The sequence below is a fragment of the Grus americana genome, chromosome Z, assembly GCF_028858705.1.
Source record: "Grus americana isolate bGruAme1 chromosome Z, bGruAme1.mat, whole genome shotgun sequence".
NCBI classification, from domain to species: domain Eukaryota; kingdom Metazoa; phylum Chordata; class Aves; order Gruiformes; family Gruidae; genus Grus; species Grus americana.
Window position 1 is genome coordinate 28,107,161 of NC_072891.1, and position 24,099 is coordinate 28,131,259.

The 24,099-nt window shown below is 40.5% G+C and overlaps 1 protein-coding gene across 4 annotated transcripts; it reads right to left on the minus strand.

Moving 5' to 3' along the window:
• Nucleotides 1-404: 404 nt before the first annotated feature.
• HMGCR (3-hydroxy-3-methylglutaryl-CoA reductase) lies at nt 405-23,709 on the minus strand. 4 transcript variants are annotated; one of them, XM_054811107.1, is made up of 20 exons: nt 23,580-23,709; nt 18,725-18,920; nt 18,207-18,318; nt 17,587-17,674; nt 17,410-17,494; nt 14,883-14,988; nt 12,386-12,492; nt 11,848-11,964; nt 11,189-11,340; nt 10,062-10,306; nt 9,752-9,924; nt 9,099-9,293; nt 7,795-7,953; nt 7,496-7,653; nt 6,317-6,422; nt 5,198-5,368; nt 3,248-3,388; nt 2,982-3,140; nt 2,519-2,673; nt 405-2,365 (listed from the first exon to the last, which is right to left on the minus strand). In XM_054811107.1, exons 2-20 carry the CDS (start codon nt 18,887-18,889, stop codon nt 2,311-2,313), a joined length of 2,649 nt encoding a protein of 882 aa, XP_054667082.1. In that variant the 5' UTR covers nt 18,890-18,920; nt 23,580-23,709; the 3' UTR covers nt 405-2,310. The 4 variants fall into 4 exon arrangements, with proteins under 4 accessions (XP_054667082.1, XP_054667083.1, XP_054667081.1 ...); XM_054811108.1 differs by having other exon boundaries at nt 23,615-23,705; XM_054811106.1 differs by lacking the exon at nt 23,580-23,709 and adding an exon at nt 22,942-23,479.
• Nucleotides 23,710-24,099: the final 390 nt, after the last annotated feature.

The following is a 24,099-nucleotide window of genomic DNA, read 5'->3' on the forward strand; positions in this document are numbered from 1 at the left end:
TGTATTTTGATAAAATTACATTTTCCTGGTGAAAGCAGTGTTTAAATTCAGGTAGCAAGTTAACAGATTAAAAAGCACCTTTGAAACTTTGGTTTTAGTGGACATGTGAGAAACCGCCACAAGTACAATTCAAGTTTTCTGGAACACAGGAGAAATGCCCAAATAGACCCCAGCAGAAGGTATCACTAACGCTGCCGTGAATTAGTTCTTCCACGTGGGCAAACTGGGTAACTCAGATTCGAGGAGAGTAAATGGGTACAGGCCTCTGTGAACGAGGCTGAGAAGTTCTGGTATCATAGCCCTGCTATGCTTAGCACTGTATGTCAGTCATATTTTCCTTAACCCTCTTATTTTGTGTTGTCTACTAAGGTATGGCACTAAGTAAAATACCACAATTAAGCCAATAGGTTTTCCATTGTTTTACTGAAACTGAAAAAGTAGTTCTGTACCAAAATGTACACAATTTAGTAATAATACAAAATGTTAATTCTGCAAGACAGAATGTCAGTTAAATCCACCAAAATGAACACTGAACCACCATTTATTGCCAGAACAGTGTCGCTTTAAATAAGATCACCAGATGAACAGAGAAACAAAGTAGTTCCAACTTTCCTTAAATAAAATGGTAGCTATTAGGAACAATACTGCAGGAAGATAAACATTTGTGATATTTACATGCTATCATAACATATCTAGCATGTAGTATGTCTTCATGCTTGCACATTAGCTTTATGAGCTCACTACAATGATATTAATGTGTTCGTGAACTACAAAACCACCCATTGTTATTTAGATCAAATTTGCACATTAGAAGAGCACCTCTGCTAGTCACCCTTTTAGGAATGCTGCTGCATTCCTGTAAGAAACCCAGTTCAATCCACTAATTCCTCCCCCCAAAAAACCCAAAAAACCCCAAACCAAACAAAAAAATAACCAATCCCATCATCAATCATATTATCAATTTTCCTCGTGTGATTAACTAGGCAGGGCAATGCATTTAGCAACACTCCCAAAGGTGAACCAAACCAGAATATATCTGGGTTTTTTTGTATTACATTAAGAACACCTGAGACTGCTTCACTGGTCCAAGTACAGTATTTTAGTACAAAACCTGCTTGTTGCAGTAACATGTAATTTCACGGAATTCCCTTAATTAGTACTTTTCATTGAAAAAAAGGATACATTTTCTTCTTAAAATAAATACTCCCCCCTCAAAAAGAAAGTTTAAAAGGAATTAAAACATAAAAATCCCCTAGTGTTAAAGAACAGCATGATTTTTCTGGCTTCATTTTATCTCAGCTTAAGCACTGGATACACACTTATTCCTGGGGAACAAGTGTCAAACTTAAAAAAATAAAATAGTAATTAGGAATATACAAACACACTGTACCTTAAGAGACATCTTTTAAAAGAAGTGTAAACATCTGTTCTTGACGCCTGTTGTTTGAATGCACTCCTATCACAAAAAGTTTGAGAGACTGCATTTGCTTAAATTACGAACCTGTCTGACACATAACTGTTTTTGGAGTTACCATTTTCAAAATCCATTTTTTTTCTACCTGAACAAGATTAACAAAACAGTTGAAGACACTGTTTTTCCCTACTTCAGTACAGAGTATATTTATCAGTTCAAAACTTTATAGGTCACAAGTTTTCTATAAAGGAATAACCTAAATTGTGGAATTAAAACATTGAATGCTGCTTAGCTGAAGCAGCAGCAATTAAGCACTATATATAGACATAGGTTTCTATAAAACTAATGTGATTCAATAAAATTGTCTTACAGCCTAAGACCTAAATTCTACATGTGAACAAAATTAAAATTGGGAATTCATGGAAAGTGATTAGGCTTGCTACCACTTTAAAAAGCATGCTCGTCTAACCTGAAAATAAAGATGGCAAGGACCAGTGCATTCAAGCCAAATTTAGACCAACTACATACGTGTCTTTTTTAAATATACAAAGTACATTACATCACTTTCCAGCTTTGTAGGTACCAAGAACTAGTCAAAATAATCTCAACCTGTAAAACCATAAGACTGACCCTTTAGAAAATGATGTATAAGAGTAAGAATTCCAAAGCCATGTTCAAGACATCTGACAGGACTTCTTTCACGAAGTCATCTCTAACCACTGAAGAAGGTCAAAGGCGTAAGTAGTCTCACACAAGTCTGTTGATCGCTCAGTTTGTCTTACATAGATATCATTGAGTTGAAGGTGATTTTCATTTTACACTTCACAGATATTTTTCCCCCCCGTGCACGTGGTCAATTGCTAGAACAATTCTTCATTTCAAAGCCATTTTAGTATTCAAGCCACCTTCTTAGTGCAAGTTCCTTGAAGATCTTGTAGATTTATTTTTGACCTAATAAAAACAGTAAGATAACTACATTAGATGTAGTTAAAAAGTTATACTGCTATTATATGTTGCAATTATTCATGTAATTATTATCGAATCTTGTGTACTTGGGCAAAGGGCAAAACAGCAGAGAAAGACAAGAATTTTTCCATTTCTCACCTGTTGTGGATCATGTGGCTTTTGACTAGATGCCCAGCTGCAAGAGCTGCCATTAGTGATAATTCCCCTGCCATCACTGTAGCACAAACAATTTTAGCAAGCTGACGGGCATTTTCACCAGGGTTATCTCGGCTCGCACCTTGAACCCCCAACATCTGGGGAGAAAGATGTGCAATATTATGGTACGATATCTAAGTAAATTTAGGCTAAATTTAGTATTAAAGTAAGTTTTTCCAAATTATATCTGATCAACTAGCTTTAAGTCTCTTTAATATTAAATATCTTAAGCTTTAGAAACTAGACACATGAAACCAATTCATTAGCTCATTCTAAAATTTTCATGTCAAATCCACCAAATTTCAAGAGGCCCCATTCCCACAACATTACTCGGACACAATATACAAAACATGAAAGCGAGGTTTGATTTAAGAAGCTAAGTTGCTTTAAACTCTCTAATTTATACCTGCAAACAGGCCTGCTGTGGGAGCAAGTTGGTGCCTCCGCCAACAGTTCCTATTTCTATAGAAGGCATTGTGCAGCTGATGTACAGGTCTTCGTTGGTGGAACCAGTTCGCTCCATCAAAGTGATGCAATTAGAGCTGCCTACATTCTGCGCTGCATCCTTCAGATCAGGAAGGAGAAGCAAAACAAAATCAAAACACTCAACTAAGTGTTTGGTTAAGAATTACTGAACTAAAGAAAGCCTGAACTGGTGTAAAGCAAACCTACCTGACCACAGGCAATGTAGATAGCTGTCACAATGTTTGCCGCATGTGCGTTGTAGCCACCTATGCTACCAGCCATCGCAGAACCCACCAAATTTTTGTTTATATTGACTTCAACTAGATCTTCTGTAGTTGTCTTCAATACCTAGACAAAGTGATACACTTTTACTACACCATTCCTTAGGCAGGAGTAGCAATTTATGAAATATCCCATTAATTCACTTTGACGGGATAGCAACATTCCTCCCGTGTTGCTCCAGACACTAAACCCTCCCCAGTTTTGCTCTGCCTAAGAACATGGAGCTAATCTGAAGAGTTCAAACACAAACCACTGTGCTACATTAGTAAATAAACACTGTTCACAGAAATATCAAATTAGGTGGCGTAATTATACTATACTGACTGTATTCTGAAACCTTCAGGTAAGAGATTTACACCGAATTTAAAAATGATCAAAGAGAATAAAAAAAAGATAGTGCTGTGAGCATAATTCAGATATTCATAATCCAAGCTTTTCCAGTGTAGTAGGAACAGCAACTGATGACAGAGACCTGCACAAAGTCTGCAACACTGGCAAAAATTTTAAACTTTATGTATTAGAGTTCAGTGTAAGCCAATGTAGTGATGACGTGGCTCAGGAAAAACATCACAAATTTACATAAAAACTATCCTTGCCTATTACCAAAGGATTGGCTCCCCATTACTACACTGGAATGACATCTTGCGGTTATAATAGATATTGCCACTGAATCAGCTGTAAAAATGCAAACAATTTGAAAATTAGGAAGCTATCAGGAAACAAACTCAAGACATAAATTATGTCAATGTATAAATCCAGCCTGCACACACACTTTGAATACTGTGTCCAACTCTGTATACAGAATTTTAGAAATCTTAGAACTCAAAAAGATCTAGAGATAAGGATGTTCAAAGACATGCTAGAACAGTCTTTTTACTCATTCCTCAGAAAGAAACTGGTACTTTTCAGTCTGAAAATGAGAATAGCTGGGAAGGTGGAAGGGCTGTGTCAGCTATAAAATCTTGAGCAGCAGAATGGAGTAAAAGTTTTAAGTATCTCTTCCAATACAAAACTGGGGCATCATCAATGAAATCAACAACAAGGAGGTAGTTCTCACACAAGGTGTAGCTGCACTGTGGAACTCTGCCTGGAATACTAGGGCTAAAAGTTTACATAGTTTCACAAAAGGGACTGGACAAACTCCTGGGGGAAAACAAACCAAAAAAAGTCCATCAAATATGAAAGCACCAATTCAGACAATCTTGAACAAGCTGATGGAAGACTATGCTGAGAACAGTGTAGTAAACTGCTCCCTGGGTATTGTATCTCATGGCAAGTGTGGCAACCAGGTAACAGGCAATGGATTTGGTCTGACATGCAGAGCCAGTCTTCCGAGCTTGGGTGGAAGAAAATCTAAGACAGCTTTTGTGAGGGAGGACAAGTTTGCCAGGGGCTAGGACTAGCACTGGTTATAAAGGTTACCCTTCATCATGCAAGATGCTGAGGCAGCTTTGGAATTAAGTCAAGCACCTGATTATCTGTTTTCACTGTAGTAGGAGCATACAAACTCTGAAGAGAATGTCAGGTCACAAATGAGTGAAATTATCAAAATAAGTGGGTTTAATGACATGCAAAACCCCATGTATAAAATTTGTTAAACTGTGGCATAATTTTTCAAACGTAAGAAGTGAAAATCCTAATGCCTTCAACTAGATATGCATCATTAAATATATGCGCATTATGTCAGAAGAGCAATGAAGGGAAAAAATGCATACTGTCTCAGGAAAAACGGCTTATCCTACAGCAGTATCTGAAAATGTGTGTAGGAATTATCCTTACCTGGCAAACAGCTTACAGCTAATATTTATGATTAAGATAGGTATCAGTTTTGTAAAATGTATGCATTTTTATAAACAAGTAAAAGAAAGCACTTACTTCTCTAACAACCTTGGCTGGAATCACTGCTTCACAGACAACAGACTTCCCTCTTCCTTCTATCCAGTTTATTGCAGCAGGTTTTTTGTCTGTACAATAGTTACCACTAATAGCTATAACCTGGAGATGAGGAAACTCTTCATTCAACCTTGCCAGAGCTTTTTCAGTACCCTGTTCGAAGAGAAACAGATCTAGGGCTAGTGTATGTATTATGGTTGCAAAGCAAGCTACTCAAGGACAGTGGAACAGCAAGATTAGATTAAGTTTAATCAGATCATCAGTTACAGCTGAAGAAAGAAATATTATTTCAGGAAGGAACCTGGAACAGGGAAAAAAAAAACCAACCCAATTATCACTATCTTTTTTCTAACCACTTTGGGAATTATATGGGCAATAATTGGTTCTTCCTAGTACATATGGACTCTCTGGATACGTTCTAGGTCAATGGGCGTACGCTTACCAGACTGATGATACAACATGAACCAAGTCAAACACTACAGGCATGAAGTGAATTCATTTTAGATGTAGCGGAAAGAGCTTCTCCACACTAGGAAATCAGACAAAAGGTCTGCTATATTTCGTACCTTTCTGTGACCAGACCTGTTTATGTAATGCTTTCGATAGATTTCAATTTTATCTAGAATAGGCAATCAGTATTAATCTCCAACACCACAAGGCATCCCTCCAATCCACAGGTCATGTCTTAGGTTCTTTCACATGTTTGCATAAAAACAAAACCAAACAAACAAAACAAGAGAACAGCCCTCTGCTGCCATTCACCAGATTCCTAATCCCTTATTTACAAAGAAGTGATAAATATGGTAACAGATTAATTACTGCTGGATAAAAATCTTTGGCCCAAAGCAACAGAGCAACCAGCTTAACTTCCATATTATCAGGAATACTTTCTTCAAGTAACAAAAAAAATTAAAATACAAACTTACTTTTTTCTTTCATCATTCTCATCCTATTCTTGTTTACACTTGACAAAGTCAAACACTTTCATTATTTTATAGCCCTGCAAACAGCGCTATGTCTTATCTTTCTGTCTTCGCATCATCGGTAGGCTATAATTTATTTATTTTAAAAATAAATACACTTAAGAGAACTTGTACTTACTTTTGAAATCATGTTCATTCCCATTGCATCCCCTGTTCCAGACTGAAAACGGATATAAAGGTTACGACCAGCCAAACTGATGAGAAGTTTTTGTAGGCGGGCAAACCTGCAAGAAAATTTAACTATTACTTACAATCCTCAAGGGAAAAGATTGAATTAGTTTTAAGTGGCAAAATGACAGGAAATCATTGCAGATAGCGCTGTTAACTACACTGTGTTCTACCTCCTTCAGTGCAGGAAAAAACCTTCAGCTACCATGCACATAGTAGTTTCAAGTAAATACCTCTAAAATGTTCACTGTAAAAGTGTTCACCACCTTTTTATGTTTTCTATCCCTGGACTTCATGACATAAAATATCCTGAAGTGCTAATATAAATTTAATTCGTGTGTATTCCTTAAAACACCTCACTACCCGGTATAAACTAAAAATGAGGCCTTTGGAAATTCTTATGTCAGTTTTCCAGCAAGGTAAAACCCATGCTATCTTCAATAACAGTGTGAGCTCCACGAGTCAAACAAAAACCAGGAAATACTGCATTTAACCAGTAGCATGAGTTGATTCTGCTGAAATACACATATATCCTTGACTCACACTTTTAAGATTGGTAAGAAAAAAACCTGATACGGAAATCTCCCTCTGAATCTTCCTAAAGAAAGCAGGTAATCATAAGTCTTAGGAAAAAACCAAAAACCCATTCTAGGACTTGAAATAAACTTACTCTTAATACTGTTCTGCATTTTTTAGCATTTCAGTTCTAGCATTAGTTTATCCTGTATTTTCTGGAACCTCACAAATGAATTATTAACATTAGTAATATAATCTGAAAGGCCAGATTCCAAACGTGGAATTCTTTTTTGCATAGTAACTACTAAAAAGCCAAATAAGCTTTTATGTTTAAATGCTTAGACAAAATAAATAATATATTAAGTGTTACACAATGCAAATGTATTTGTTGCTAAGATACACTTGTTTACCACTTATCATTGGAAAATGCGTATTACTAGCCTTGGTACATAGCCAGAAAGACTTTTGTTCTCTTACATTCACACTACATGGGATAGTCAAAATGAATATGTAATTTCCTGAAGTATGCAAAAAAAAAAGCCAATTAGGAGCTTTCTACCATCCATAGAAGTCTTACGTCAGGAAATAAGGCTGAAATAGCCATCGTACTAACCTACTTGTGCTGTCAAAAGCTTCCTTCATTATCTTAAAGCCTTCAGGGCTTTCAAGCCACACTTTAACTTCTGCAGCCTGGCAAGCAGTGGGCAGCCTTACAACAGGGCCTCGAGTCATCCCATCTGCCAGAATGCGGCTACTTGCTCCTCCACCAAGCTGAAAATCAAAGCAGAAAGGAAACAAAGAAAGATACTGAAAGTGAATTTTAGTTTTTAGGAAGTCAAAAACATGCCTTATATTACCCCAAATGTGTTTAATAATATTCAAAGTTTTTCAAGCTAGTCAAACAATACTTACACATATTGCTCTACATCCTCTGTTTGTGCTTGCTACAAGACATCCTTCTGTTGTTGCCATTGGCACCTGAAACTCTTTGTTATCCAAAAACAGTGGTCCTGCTACGCCTACAGGAATAGGCATATATCCAATCACATTTTCACAGCAAGCTCCCATAACCTTACAAAAATAATACAAAGGTATCATTAAGGTTACACCACAGTGGTATGGTACAGCACGTTATATACTGTGCCTGTGACTACAACAAGGTATCTTAGCAAAAACCCCACAACCCTAACTATAAAGCAACCAACTCCCACCTCAGAAAGTTAACAGCTACAGCCATTGACACCTAATACTGTTCAAGTTCTTGTGTGAGACCCCACCTGGAGTACTGCGTCCAGCTCTGGGGACGCCAGTACAAGAGAGACATTGAGCTGCTGGAGCGAGTCCAGAGGAGGGCCACAAAGTTGATCAGAGGGCTGGAGCAGCTCTCCCATGAGGACAGGCTGAGGGAGTTGGGCTTGTTCAGCCTGGAGAAGAGAAGGCTCCAGGGAGATCTAATTGTGGCTTACCAGTACCTGAAGGTGCCTACAGGAAAGCTGGTGGGGGACTGTTTATCAGGGAGTGTAGTGACAGGACAAGGGGTAATGGGGTTAAGCTGAAGGAGGGTCGATTTAGATTAGATGTTAGAAAGAAATTCTTTGCTGTGAGGGTGGTGAGGCACTGGAACAGGTTGCCCAGAGAGGTTGTTGGGGCCCCCTCCCTGGAAGTGTTTAAGACCAGGTTGGATGGGGCTTTGGGCAATGTGGTCTAGTGGAGGGTGTCCCTGCCCGCAGCAGGGGGGTTGGAACTAGATGATCTTTGAGGTCCCTTCCACTCCAAACCATTCTAAGATTCTATGATTCTGTAAGTTTGGCAGACATATTGAATCTTACTAAGTCTTAAACACTATTAAAAAAACCTAATACTGTTAAATGAATTTTAAATAAGCTTCCATTTTAACTTGAGCTCAAGGTAATATTATCATTCAGCTAAAGTCAGGCTCAGTATTAGTAGAATCCTGCATTTCTGAGATAAGGTAGCTGCATACTTTGGTAGGAAGTATTTTTGGGGTAAGCTACAAAACTTACCTCCCTAGGTTTAAAAACGTCAAGAGGAATAAAAGGTAGTGCCTTATGTTTGCTTTTTTTTTTTTTTTTTTTGCCTTCTACATCAGTTTTGACCAAGGTCATTGTTAATTCATATACCACACTTCGAGCATGTACTTCATGTATTTGGAAAATGGTTTTACAGTGATTTTTGCTTGTCTGCCTTTTACTTACCAAAGAATAATTATAATTCCTATAAGGAAGATATTGCAAAGATGAAGGTTCAGGGAGTTTCTTAGATAACATCTGCCTGCGAATGGACACACCTCGCTCCTGAGTTTCCATCAGGGTTTCCAGTTTGTATGCAGGAATATGCTTAGCATTAACTAAGCTGATAACCTCAGCATCAGTAAGAAATTTTGCTCCTTTCTGGAAATGTAAAGGGTGGGAGAGAAAGTACAGATTCTCTTGGTGAAAAGCCTTTTTAATGTTTCCAAATGAAAAGGGCAACAACTTTGACTTTATCAGAGTACATCTAAGGAAACCAACTGCCAGTGTCAGGTTTTATAGTAGGCCAGGATACGATCAAAAACTTTTTACTCAGATGCCCTTATACATGTACATGATGAAGCTTCAATGACTTGGTATGTCATGAATGATGAAGCTGCTTCCCACTCCCCTCCTACCCCGACTGTCTGGAGGAGAAGTGACTTACGAAAAGGTTTTGTTTCAGTCATGACCCCACACCCAAGTTATTAAAGCCATATAATTTTCTGAAGAATGACATTACAATCAATAGAAACATTTAAGAGCTGGGAAATGAACTGTAAAAATTCTTAAATCAGATGTTGCAGTAGAGGTTAAAAAAGGAAGTTATTTTTCCATACCTCTGCATTTCCAAGTATACGAACACATTCCTCAATAGAACGTGGTTCTTCAGGTAACTCAATTTCTTCCTCTCTTCCATTAAGAAATGAAGACGTTTCCACAGGGTTGCAACTGCCAACCACAAACGTAGCCTTGATTGATGGCTCTGCTAATACAGGTTTTATGACTTCAGCTGCATAAAGACAATTGAAATGAACTTTGGTTTACAAAACAAAAGTTTTCATTCCAAAACCAACATGCTAACACAGATGTCACTATTTGTTACAAATATTCAGGAATAGGTTCAGACTTTAAAATGCTAAAAATTACCATTTCCACCTTTGGGAACTAAAGCTTCTTCTACTGTGTTAGATTTCTGATTGTTTTTCAGAAGTCCAGACTGCTTCCTGCAACAATTCTCAGGCACCTTTTTCTGGACCATCACTGGAGATGTTATGGGATTCTTAAGGGACAGCGTGGATTCAGTCTCTGCTTGCTCAAAGAAAATGTACTTGACAGCAAGGAGAAGGGCTAATCCAAGAGTGATTACTTGTTCAATATCCATACTGGCCATTCTAAAACAGAAAAATCAAAAAGTAAACAAGTTGTATATACAATTTGTTGTTTATAACAGCATTCTGCCATCTCTTTGCTTTAGAAAAGGTTTCATCATAATTTATACAGTTACAGAAATTCCATTCAAAAGACATTTTCTACCAGGACACTCAAGTATGCTAGGTTAGGGTAGAGAAATCCTCCTTTATATTATTAATAGCATCAGAATTATCAGATGTCATTAAATATTTACTAAATCTTACATAAAAAGCAGTCCCAGTAAGAGAAATGACTGTAAAATATTCAGTAACAGCTACATCAAATTATTTAACACCTATCTCCCAACAATAAAATAGAAAGTTTCAATTATCATCCTCTACCAATAATGACTACTATGATGCAAGCTGAACCACTAAGAGGGAGGAAAAAAACCCTAAACCAGACAGTTCTGAGTTTTCAGAAGTAAAGTGCTAACTTTAAAGTGCTTTTTCAGAAGTGCTGTTAACTTCAGTTGAGCTGAAGGAATAAACAATAGTGACATGGCTTTTGCACGTTTTTGCACTTGGGTGTGAATGGTCAGAAGCTCTGCATAAATAATTACTCTAGTGCAGTCAGAAAATTTATTTTCCAGTGTGCTCTGAAACGTGTCAGAGCTAGTGGCAAAAGGTAGTGTTTTGATGCATGCAGGACAGCTGGCTTCTCACGTTCTTGCTTACTTCAAGGAGATTGGACAAATGGCATAATATTGAAATATTTCTTGAAATGTCATCTCTGGTTCCAAGAAATCCTACGCTGGTCAGATCTCAAGTTTACAAGTGTTGTACCCTAGGACCATAGCTTGGCAGGACTGCAGAATACACCCCAATCAAGGAAACACACTTCTCTCCTGTGAAGTCACCTACCGAGAAAGGTAGAACTGCCATAATGAAACATTAGGTTCAATTCTTTTCGGTGCGTTCTCATCCAATCCCACTGAATTTTCTACAGTACTGTTTTGAGCAGCTGGTTCCGCTATCCAACGACTGTGGGCATGAACAAGTACCAAACCCAGCGACTGTATTAAAAACACAAAGCAACATAACAAGTATTCATTTTTCAATGATTAGCTATGTAACCTACTAAGATTAAACATTTTCTTCTTCTTTTGTTTGTTTGGTTTTCTGGGCTTCTTTTTGTTTCCCATGCCTCAAAAGTCTAAAACTAAGGGCTGATTTTCCACAACCTCTCATCAACACCCTTTTTGGCCTATCGTAACACTCATAGCTTTGAACCTGTCCCACCACATCCATCCTCTTGCTCAAGTAATGAGCAAAGGAAGCTGAGGGTACTGTAGAGGTAAGAGGGAGGAAATTAGTACACATGAAAAAGCCCTGAGTGTTTGGCACAGAAATGCATATGCAGGAAGACTTTAGGTGTAGATACAGGGGACGTTATTAAAAATCACCATGGTAAACTAGACTAACGGGATGCACAATACAAGTCTATAGAAAACAAAAGCTTTATTCATTGGAGCAGGACATCTTATAGACTGCATAACCACATGTGAAAAAGAGCCACAAACCATAATCATTTTGACCCTTTGTGTTACAGGATTTGGTTTATTTTCTTCTTCTTCCAGAACACGAGCAAAATGGCTAAGTTGCCATATCGGGCGCCCTTCACGACTCTCTCGAGAAAGCTGGAAAAGTAACAAAATTTACAAATAGGTCTTATTTAGTGCATATTAGAAGAACAAACAAGTGAACTTCAACATTGTATTTTGATCATTAAGAAATTACCACCAAAAAAGTTATCCTACAGTCTACTGTTTAACCTACGTTAGAATTAAACATAGTGAAAAACCCTGGAGAGCCAATAATTTACAATTTAATTCATTTACTCTGCTTTAGATCAGAATTCATACTATTGAGTGTGACTCATTTGCAGTGGCATTAACAAGTTACTGTTATCAGCTAAGCCACCATAAGTCTTTTTGTGCACTCCCTCTCTTCACTTTGAAAGGAAACGTGCTGGTGTGTAACTCTGTGAAGAAATGTACAGCCTACAAGAAGCACAGGGTCTGAATACAAAGTTTGATGTTATCTTGAAGTTGGTCTTACCTCCAGTACCAAGGACACACAAGCTGGAAAGAAGGTCATGAAGACAAAGTAGTTGGCAAGAACAGACATACAGCCAAAGCAGCACATAATTTCAAGTTGTCGTACACCTACATAAAAAAAAATAAGACATTTTTTACATTTGAATATGCAATGGACTTTCTATATACTTGAAGAAGCATTGCAGAAGTGAGAAAGAAACCATTAAACTGACACTGCAGATTATAGGACGACCTGCCTAGATTAATGAGAAAGAAGCATGTTAAGCCCTAGTCATTGTGTATTAGCTTATTCTAAGCACAATCTGTATTTATGGTATTTACAGAAAACTTTTAAAATATAATTCTAAATAAATACAAAAAATTACAGTTCACCAAGATGAACAATTAGCCAACATTATATATTGAAATCCCTTCTGAAAGATAGCCAATTAAGTGTTCAGGCAGTAAGAAGCACTATATACTCCACTTACTCTTTCACAAGCCTGGTATCCAGAAAAAGTCAATTAGCCATGTCACACATGCATTATGGAACTGCCTTAGTAAAGATGAAAGAGCTAAGAGTATAAATCATTAAAAAAAAATCAACTATATGCTACAGCACAATCAGTTTTCTTCCTAGATGTAAACAGGAAAACAGCTTATTAATACACAATACCCTGAAAAGGTCCGCAACAATTTGTAAAGTGCTTTGAAAGATGCCTTTAAGGTATGCAAGATAGTTTAAAAAACAAAACAAAACATAAAAACCGACAGACAAAACCAAACATGCAAACAAAAACACACGTCAGTCCTAACTATGGAACCTTCATTTATTTTACTAGTTATTTATACATGAAAATCCTTTTCTTATTACATTTAACTGTTCTCTTTTTATGGAAAGACAATTGCTACTGTACACAGAACTGATGAAGATCAAAAGATGGGGTAGGGAAAAACAGTAAAAGATTGGTTATTTTTAATTGAACTAGAATAATTTTCCTTGCCCGGAGTGATTTTTAGAAATACTTGTTTTTTGCAAGAATATGAAAAAGATGTGCAGGTACTGAATGTGTAACTTATTTTTAAGAATGCCCAACAGAAAATTTTAGCAGCTACTTTAAGATGTTAACAGGAACGATGAGAATGATAGGTTGCATTGGGTTTGTGTGGCAAGGCTTTGGTAACAGGGGGGCTACAAGGGTGGCTTCTGCGAGAAGCTGCCAGAAGCTCCCGCCATGTCCAACAGAGCCAATGCCAGCCAGCTCCAACATGGACCTGCCGCTGGCCAAGGCCGAGCCCATCAGTGATGGTGGTAGTGCCTCTGAGGTAACGTGTTTACAAAAGGGTAAAAAACTGCTGCACAAGAGCAGCTGGGAGAGAGTAGCGAGAACAAGTGAAAGGAACGATTCTGCAGACACCCAGGTCAGTGCAGAAGGAGGGGCAGGAGGTGCTCCAGGTGCCGGAGCAGGGATTCCCCTGCAGCCCCTGGGGAAGACCATGGTGAGGCAGGCTGTCCCCCTGCAGCCCATGGAGGTCCATGGTGGAGCAGATATCCACCTGCAGCCCATGGAGGACCCCATGCCAGAGCAGGTGGAGGTACTCAAAGGAAGCTGTGACCCAATGGGAAGCCCATGCTGGAGCAAGCTCTTGGCAGGACCTGTGGATCCATGCAGAGAGGAGCCCATGCTGGAGCAGGTTTGCTGGCAGGACTTGTGACCCTGTGGGGGACCCACACTGGAGCAGTTCGTGAAGAACTGCAGTCCGTGGGAAGTTGGTGGAGGACTGTCTCCTGTGGGAGGGACTCCATGCTGCAGCAGGGGCAGAGTGTGAAGAGTTCTCCCCCTGAGAAGGAAGGAGCAGCAGAGACAACATGTGATGAACTGGCCACAACCCCCATTCCTCATCTCCCTGTGCTGCTGGGCGGGGGGGAGGAGGGAGAGAAATCAGGAGTGAAGTTGAGCCCAGGGAGAAAGGAGGGGTGAAGGGAGGTGTTTTAAGATTTGGTTTTATTTCTCATTACTCAATTCTGATTTTATTGGTAATAAATTAAATTAATTTTCCAGAGCTGAGTCTGTTTTACCTGTGACAGTAATTGGTGAGTGATCTTTCCCTGTCCTTATCTCGACCCACGACCCTTCTGTTATATTTTCTCTCCCCTGTCCAGCTGAGGAGGGCAGTGACAGAGTGGCTATGGGGGGCACCTGGCCTCCAGGCAGGATCAACCCACCACAAAGGTCTTAATTTTCTAAAAGCAGCTGAAGTCCACTCCTACTGCACTATGCTCAAGGAAAGCTGTTATCTGTATGTCAAACTTTCCTTCAACATGTACATATTATTTGTATCTCCAGAAAACTAGTAGTATAGGCTAATTATGAAGCTAAATTAATAGTTAAATAAATAGATTAAGTCACTCCACTCTCATGTGTAACACCTATTATTTGAAACTCTCAATATCCCAACATCTTTCAAATAGTCTTTTATAACGGGAAAGATGTAGATCCTTAGACTGTATCACTCACCTGACATAGTACCAACACCGATAACAAGACACTCCACAAGTGCATCCAGTGTAAATGTAGGGCCTAAAATTGCCATTCCACGTGAAATATTTTCTCTTACTTCATCCTAAAAAGAAAAATTTCTGTACATTATCATAAAGACAAAAATCAAATTAAAGGAGTACACATAACGTGATTAGTATGTGACTAGGAAATTGAGTAGTACTATGGTAACAAGGCCTTATAAAACATACATTGAAAATGAACTATTAAGAGAGAATACTTTCTTTAATTGCTTTATTTCTCATAAGTTATTATACTTTTATAGTCTTCCAGAAGGCCTGCATGGATGAACAAGGAGCTCCCGGGCAAACTCAAACACAGAAAGAAGCCTACAGAGGGTGGAAGCAAGGGCAGGTAGCCTGGGAGGAATACAGGGAAACTGTATCCAAGCAGCCACGGATCAGGTTAGGAAGGCAAAGGCCCCGACAGAATTAAATCTGGCCAGGGACATCAAGGGCAACAAGTAAAGCTTCTACAGGTATGTCAGGGATAAAAGGAAGACTACAGAAAATGTGGGACTTCTCCAGAAGGAAATGGGAGACCTGGTTACTAAGGATATGGAGAAGACTTTTTTGCCTCTGTCTTCATCAGCAAGGGCTCTAGCCACGCTGCTCAGGTCAGAGAAGGCAAAGGCAGGGACTGGGAGAACGAAGGAGAAGATCAGGTTCGAGACCATCTGAGGCACTGTGCAAAGGATTTGACACTATCCCGCATGACATCTATGTCTCTAAATTGGAAAGACATGGATTCGACAGATGGACCACTCAGTGGATAAGGAATTGGCATGATGGCCGCACCCAAAGAGTTGCGGTCAATGGCTCAACATCCAAGTGGAGAACAGTGACGAGTGGCGTTCCTCAGGGGTCGGCACTGGGACTGACACGGTTTAACATCTTTGCTGGCGACATGGGCAGTGGGATCGAGTGCACCCTCAGCAAGTTTGCTGACAACACCAAGCTGTGTGGTGTGATTGACACACTGGAGGGAAGGGATGCCATCCAGAGGGACCTTGACAGGCTGGAGAGGTGGGCCTATGTGAACCGCATGAAGTTCAACAAGGCCAAGTGCAAGGTTCTGCGCGTGGGTCAGGGCAATCCCAAGCACAACTACAGGCTGGGCGGAGAATGGATTGAAAGCAGCCCTGAGGAGAAGGACTTGGGGGTGTTGGTGGGCGAGAGGCTCAACATGACCCAGCAGTGTGCGCTTGCAGCCCAGAAAGCCAACTGTGTCCTGGGCTGCGTCAAAAGAGGCGTGACCAGCAGGTTGAGGGAGGTGATCCTGCCCCTCTACTCCACTCTTGTGAGACCCCACCTGGAGTACTGCATCCAGCTCTGGGGGCCCCAGTACAGGAGAGACATGGAGCTGTTGGAATGAGTCCAGAGGAGGGCCACGAAGATGATCAGAGGGCTGGAGCACCTCCTCTATGAAGACAGGCTGAGAGAGTTGGGGTTTTTCAGCCTGGAGAAGAGGAGGCTCCAGGGAGACCTTATAGCAGCCTTCCAGTACCTAAAAGGGGCCTACAGGAAAGACGGTGAGGGAGTGTTTACAAGGGCAAGTAGTGATAGAACAAGAGGTAATGGATTTAAACTAAAAGAGGGTAGATTTAGATTAGGTATCAGGAAGAAATTCTTTACTGTGAGGGTGGTGAGGCACTGGAACAGGTTGCCCAGAGAAGCTGTGGATGCCCCATCCCTGGAAGTGTTCAAGGCCAGGTTGGATGAGGCTTTGGGCAATGTGGTCTAGTGGAGGGTGTCCCTGCCCGCAGCAGGGGGGTTGGAACTAGATGATCTTTGAGGTCCCTTCAAACCCAAACCATTCTATGATTCTATGATTTTTTTAGGAAGGAAATATTACAATGCGTGACAAGAAAGATGTCCTGTTGCTCCTTCCTGTTGTGCTCTGTTAATTGCATAAGAGCATGAATCTTTCTGTCTACACATATGCTATGTTTGTTCTGCTAAGATTTTGTCTAGAAATATACTTTATCCAGTATCAGCACTGTGACATTACATGTTTCTTTATATATTCTTCCTGAGCTGCAGAAACTGACTTTTATCTATCAATAACTCTTCTAGGGAAGACTTTGGTCTAGGAACTCTAGCCTCCTTAACAGAGCTATAAGCATTGCTGGTATAAAGTTCTGAACCTATAAAGTACTCATACATACTTAGCTCACATAAGATTATGCACACTAATTTTACAGCGTTTTTATTCACTTGAACAGTGATCTGGATTGAAGACAAGAGAGCACAGAATCTGGATAAAAACTGATCCTTTTTATATATCACCAATACAGTATTCACCTGTATGTCTCTCCACCTGGACTATTTGTAGAATCATCAAATGGTTTGGGTTGGAAGGGACCTTAAACATCATCTAGTTCAAACCCTCCTGCCAGGGGATATGTTCATCTTTGATAATTAAATTGAAAAGCTCCATTGCAAAAAAACAAAACTAAAGAAAGAAAAACCTCAACCCCCCTGACCTGTGAGTTGGAACTGAGTGCAAATTTGGCCAATGCACTTGCTCTTGACAGATCAATCAGAAGCAGGAAGAACGGTAAAGCTTCACTGAAAAACAGAGGCATATGTTAAAATTCCAGGTTTATTGTACAGGAAAAAAAATTCAAGCACAAAATCCAGAATAACATTTCATTACTTACTTTAAACCTGTCAGTTCTTTATCCAAGAAGTGAATTACCACTGTACTAAAAACAAAACTTGAGAAGATTGTGAAGAGGCCAGCAATACCTTTAGAAAAAAAAAAAAAAGATAATTGGAATTTTTTATATATATACACTGGAAAGAAAAAAAAAGTAAAATTAAAAACTATAACTTTAGATCAATCCTGAAGCAAATAAATTACAATTGTCATCTCTCAGAGTGCATTAACAGCAGTTGAGATACAAACTAAAGTAGATGCTATTTTTACATAGATATTTAAATCTAAAATCTGCACTACATTCAAAGTAAGACTTTAAGAAATAAATCATAAATCTTCTCATTCATTCATTAATTCTCATTCATTAAACAGCTCCATATTAAGTGTTTCACACAATAAAAAAATTATTTCAAGAATTAAATTTCCAGTGTTTATATAATCCTACACAATCTCTCTTAAAAAAAAATGCACTTTGATCTATGGAGAATATTTATTCTGCTGTTTAGCAAATAATTAAAAGAACTCTGTTCTGACATATTAAAATTCTAATATTTGTTACCAATTCGTATTAAAAAAAACAGTTAAAATGCATACAGCAAATACAAAAATCAGATACAGTACCTAAAATGTATTTTGACCCAAGTTGTCTTAGGTTCTGAAACTGGAAATATATATAAAGGATTGCTATACAGCGTGTGATTGTCAGGATGATGATGTCACTGCTCAGAACATCCTGTTTGAAATACAAAACGATTTAGTTAGTTTTTACATTAAGTAGTAACTTGTTGTTAAGTTTCAGTAATAAAAAAATCCATTGTGGAGCTGCACTAAAAACAAAGTTTCAGAATAAAGTAAGTATCACTGTTAGTCTGTCCTAAAAAAATTAAATATTGCAAATAGTCTTAGTATAAAATCCTTGTTCACTAGATACCGTGCAACTGAAAGTTAGATTTAATGAAAACCTGTAGCAAATCACTGCTTGCGTACATCTTTAGTATTCACAATGAGGAAAGAAAGCAATAAAGAAGTTTCTGCATAGCTACTTTCCTCCTAATACATCACAACCCAATCGTATTCTACAGAAAACCCTAGATCTACTGATTAACACTAAGTACTATAACATGAATTTAAATCCTTACTTCTTCAAGTTTGGGGCATTCATAATTCCAGCCACAGATCTTATCATTCCCAGTGAACATCTTCATGGACATCATACAGATGGTGAGGGTCACTGTTCCCACAATGACTTCCCATGGATGAGAGGCTACAAAAAGGCCATGCATTCGAAAAAGTCTGGACAACATTGTCAAGACTGTTTTTCTGTACTTAGTGAACCTGCAACAAAGAAGTATTTCATATAAGCAAGTACAAGATTCAGGGAAAAAAGATACAGCTCTATAAATTTTTGCAAGTCACCCTCAGGAAAAAAAAAAAAAACCCAAAACAAACCAACAACCTAAACCAGTTAACAACCAGATGAGTAGGAAACTAATCTTCACCTTTCAACCTTCCATATAAAACACATTTCTTTCTCATCATCTGAAATTTAAAATGATCTGCTCCTGCCATCTCAATCTTTTTTTTTTTTTTTAAATACACATCTCCCTTGTTTCTTCAAGGTCTTACTAATAACAAGTCTCCACCACTGTCACAACATCTCTTAGTAACTTCCTGTCACGCAGTTTTGGTACCACTTTGACTCCAACTTCTTGTTTTTACCACCTACTTAAGCACTCACTAAATTCTGTTACTTCTTTCTACTCACTCTTCCCATCAGAAATATTGATTATCTTAACTACATAAATTACCAACTATCCATTGTTCGTAATGCTCAATTTCAATAGCAGGAATTTCAATGTTATCTTCCTCTGACTGTATCTTCTCTACTTTCTGTTCAATATTCTTCAGTTATTCAAGTTAATCACATTCAAAACCATTCCTTCTTCAACTCAAGCACGAGTCCTTGTCATATACAGTATTCTGTGACAGTTCTCTTGTACCCATAAGTAATTCCCAGGTTACTGATGCATTTCATCATCCCCTTTGCTTTCAAAAGATAACAAACTCTCAACAGAAACTCTCACACCTCTCCTTCACATAACTGAGAACATGGATGTTCTGTAAGTCCTTCAGTCACAAAACCCACATCCTAGTCTATTTGCTCTGTGTGGTACCTTTAGACAAGTTCATCAAGGATGTTTACTTATGTTTTATAGCATAGAAACAAAATATCATAAAATTCTCTCCTGAATACATTAGTATTGGGACTTTGCTTTTCTCAATGTGTAAAATCAACAGCTTATGAAACTCTGTGAGGAACGTTAACTATATAACTATATCATAAAGTTCAAAAGATGCTTAAATAGTAGCTTGGCTAACAGACACAATCTATAATTCAGTGTCTACATGTACAAACCTAGTACTGTAAAAATTTCCATAGCAGAGTTGAGGGTTCTACACATTGTTACTTCAAACTGGATATAAAAATCCCTTCACATTGCCTTAAAAGTAGCAATCCATCCATCAGGCTTCTGGGAAAACAGTCTTTCTAGTCTTTCTTTTGCTTGGACATTAAAAATGAAGCTGTCATTCGATGGAGGAAATAACAGAAAGAGCAAATCTATCTGCTTAGTGTTCCTGAAGATACCAGAATCACCTTGGTTTCCTACCAATGACAATCTCAATCATATGAGCACCAACAGCACCAATATATTTTTCCTTTACCCTTCCACAGTGAAGGTCTGGCAGGATATTCGTGGCTTATGGAACCAAATGGGGAAAATGATTGAACAGACTGCCTTCCTTATGAACAAATTATTTCATTTCCTGACAGAAAGTTTAAAAAAAACCAAACCAAAACACCAAAAAACCCATACAGCAAAACCATGCCTTTTAAACTCAACATTATCCTTTGGGTTTACCTGTGTAATAAAATCTACATATTGTTTTGTAAATTTATGTTCTTGCAAAACTGTTCCGAAGTAGTAGTATAGTTTTTCCTCAGTAGAATGGAACATACATTTTAATTAGAAAAACTAAAATACGACATAGACAGAACAATATCTTAGTGCCAATACTGGTGAAACAATACAAAAAATAGAAGAGGTATAACAACATCCTATGAAAATATGAATCCTTTTGAATACCACGTTGTTTCAGGAAAATCAGAATTAGTACTTAGTACGTTGTATTGGGTTTGCATGGCAAGGTTTTGGTAGTGGGGGGCTACAGGGGTGGCTTCTGTGAGAAGCTGCTAGAAGCTTCCCCTGTGTCTGACAGAGCCAATGCCAGCCAAGATGGACCTGCCGCTGGCCAAGGCCAAGGCAATCAGCACCTCTGTGATAACATATTTAAGAAGGGAAAAAACAACTTAGGGGGAGCTTTTGCAGCCAGAGGGAGGAGTGAGAAGATGTAAGAAACTCTGCAGACACCCAGGTCAGTGCAGAAGGAGGGGCAGGAGGTGCTCCAGGCACTGGAGCAGAGATCCCCCTGCAGCCCGTGGTGAAGGCCATGGTGAAGCAGGCTGTCCCCCTGCAGCCCATGGAGGAAGGATGAGGGGGTGTAGAGATTCCACCTGCAGCCCTTGGAGGACCCCACGCTGGAGCAGGTGGAGGCACCTGAAGGAGGCTGTGGACCTGTGGGAAGCCCATGTTGGAGCAAGCTCCTGGCAGGGCCTGTGGCCCCATGGAGAGAAGAGCCCAGGCTGGAGCAGGTTTGCTGGCAGGACTTGTGACCCCGTGGGGGACCCACGCTGGAACAGTCTGTTCCTGAAGGTCTGCACCCCATGGGAGAGACCCAGGCTGGAGCAGTTCGTGAAGGACTGTAGCCCGTGGGAAGGACTCACGTTGGAGAAGTTGGTGGAGGACTGTCTCCTGTGGGAGGGACCCCACGCTGCAGCAGGGGAAGAATGTGAGGAGTCCTCCCCCTGAGGAGGAAGAAGCGGCAGAAACAACGTGTGATGAACTGACCGTAACCCCCACTCCCCATCCCCCTGTGCCGCTGAAGGGGGAGGAGGTTGAAACCGGGAGTGAAGTTGAACCCAGGAAGATGGGAGGGGTGGGGGGAGGTGTTTTAAGATTTGGTTTTATTTCTCATTGCTCTACTCTGTTTTGCTTGGTAATAAATTAGATGAATTTTTCTCTAAGTTCAGTCTGTTTTGCTCATGACGACAATTAGTGAGTGATCTCTCCCTGTCCTTAATCTCGACCCACAAGCTTTTTGTTTATACTTCTTTCTCCCCTGTCTAGTTAAGGAGGGGGGGTGATAGAGTGGCTCTGGTGGGCACCTGGCCTCCAGCCAGGGTCAACCCACCACATACGTGACTATAGAGTCCAACCAGTCCTAAAACTAAGAATATAACTACTAAATTCTGGCAGTTGGAATTATTATCTAGACAATTACAAATTGTTAGCAGAGCTAGACAGATTTCAAACCTTACTTCAGATAGTATTTTCCACATTTCTAAGCAAAACTATTAAGTGTAAAATGGATTCACATAAATTAATTAGGGGAAGTGCATTAATTTTATTATGAAAATAATTATCCATAATATCTATTATTAGACAATGTTTTATAATTAACTGCTGCTGTGAAATACAGGATGCCTCTCTGATGATCTTGGGATTAACTTTAGGGACAGTAACTCCTAACCTAAAAGGATTCTTTAAAGCTTTGGTGTTTATTTAACCTGCTTGAAACGCATGGGGTTTTTTCTATGCACTTAACATTTCTAGAAAATATTGATGAAGATTTCGTACACTACTTCTGCATTATTGAGTGCTGTAAAAAAAATATTTCAATGCATATGATCAGCTTGTATTTCTAATTCTTTTTGAAACATCTGTATTTTGAGCTACATTGACTCAGAGCTTGAAATTAGCATGACATAACATCAAATATAAAGCTGAAGTTTATCATTAATATACTTTTGTTAAATTTCAAAATGATGTTTCAAAAGGGATGCTTTATAAATCCTGTTTCCTGCTTGCCTTTGTTTTCAATCAAAAATTGCCATAAGACTATTAAGTATAGCAATCCATTCTGAGAAATCAAAATAAAATACAAACAAAAAACCCTGCAACCCCTTCAAAAACTTAACCACCGTGTAAAAAGCAAACTAGACTGGTTGTATGTAATGATTTAGAGCATTAACCTGCCACGTAACTGTATGATTATTTGCTTAAATACCTAAGGTTTGTTACACAGCTCTCACTAACCTCAGAGCAATCATCTGCAACACCATCTATTAGATCAGCACAAATTTCCCATCTCTTGTTGGCTGACTCAGCAATAGCTACAGAATTATAAAGAAACCGAGTGGCAAAAATAGCTGAGCAAAAACCTGTTCAGAGCTCACCTGAAAAGCACATGACACCACACAGACCCTGACAAACTGCCAGGTAGCGTTTTTAAAAAGGAAACCGCCCTCATGCAGGCCCATCACCGTAGCCCCTCAAACCCCACGCGAAAGGCAGGGGGCACAGCCCTCCAGCCTGACCTAGGCTGGGCCGCCCCGCAGCCCGCTGGAAGCCGGCACGGGGAAGGCCGAGTTTCCCCTGCAGCCGCAGAGGCACTGCGCGCTGCCGGGCGGAGCTGGCGAGCCTCGCGCAACGGCAGCGCGGCCAGGGCCGCAACGCGTTGCGGACGGCAGGTGCGGCGGATGGCCTTCCGCGGTCCACCCCGTGGGGCCGCGCCCTCCGACGTCAAGAAGGTACCGGGACAGCGATTCTGACCCCCCCCCGCCCGCCACCCAGGGCGGCCGGTAAGGCGGGCCGGGACGCGGGGCGGCCTCCGCTTCCTAGTTGGGGCGATAGCGACGGTAACCTCCTCCGCGTCGCCGTTATCCGGCCGATCTCCGAGGAGCCCCTCGGGGCCCAGAGCTGCAACCCGTCCCCCGGCCACAGAGGACCAGTGTCGCAACGGCGGGCTGCCCGCACCGCGCCTGACCGAAACGCGGCCCTCCTGCCCTCCGCTGCCCCGCCGGCCCCCGCTCACCGCCCCGGCGCTGCTCCGCCGCACACAGGCAAGACCCTCCTCCTTTCCGCCGCGCTGCGGACTGAGCCGGCTGCTCCTCTCCGAGCAAGGACACCCGGGGCACGACACGCCAACCGCCGCCATCGCCCGATCGCGCAGCCAATGGCGAGGGCCTGGCACGCCCACCGTGCGTCGCGTCACTCCCTGCGTCGCCGGGGCAACCGCCCGTCGAACGCCGTACAGCTCGAGTCTCGATCAGGAGCGGGGAACACGCCATCTCGCCATGGGCTGCCCGCCAATGGGCCATCGCGCTCCCTTCTCCGTATTTCCTGATTGGGCGCCAGGATGCGGCTTATTTACATATGCTGATCGACCGACCGCTCCGCGCCGCCCCCGGCGCCGACAGCGCTCTCGGCTACCCCGAGTCGCGCAGCTGGCGCGGGGTCCCGTGTGCTGCCTGCCGTCCTGCCGGCACGCTGTGCGGGTTCCTGCCGGGCAGGTCGAGCGGGCAGGGCGCCCCCGGTAAGCTCGTAGAGTCGTG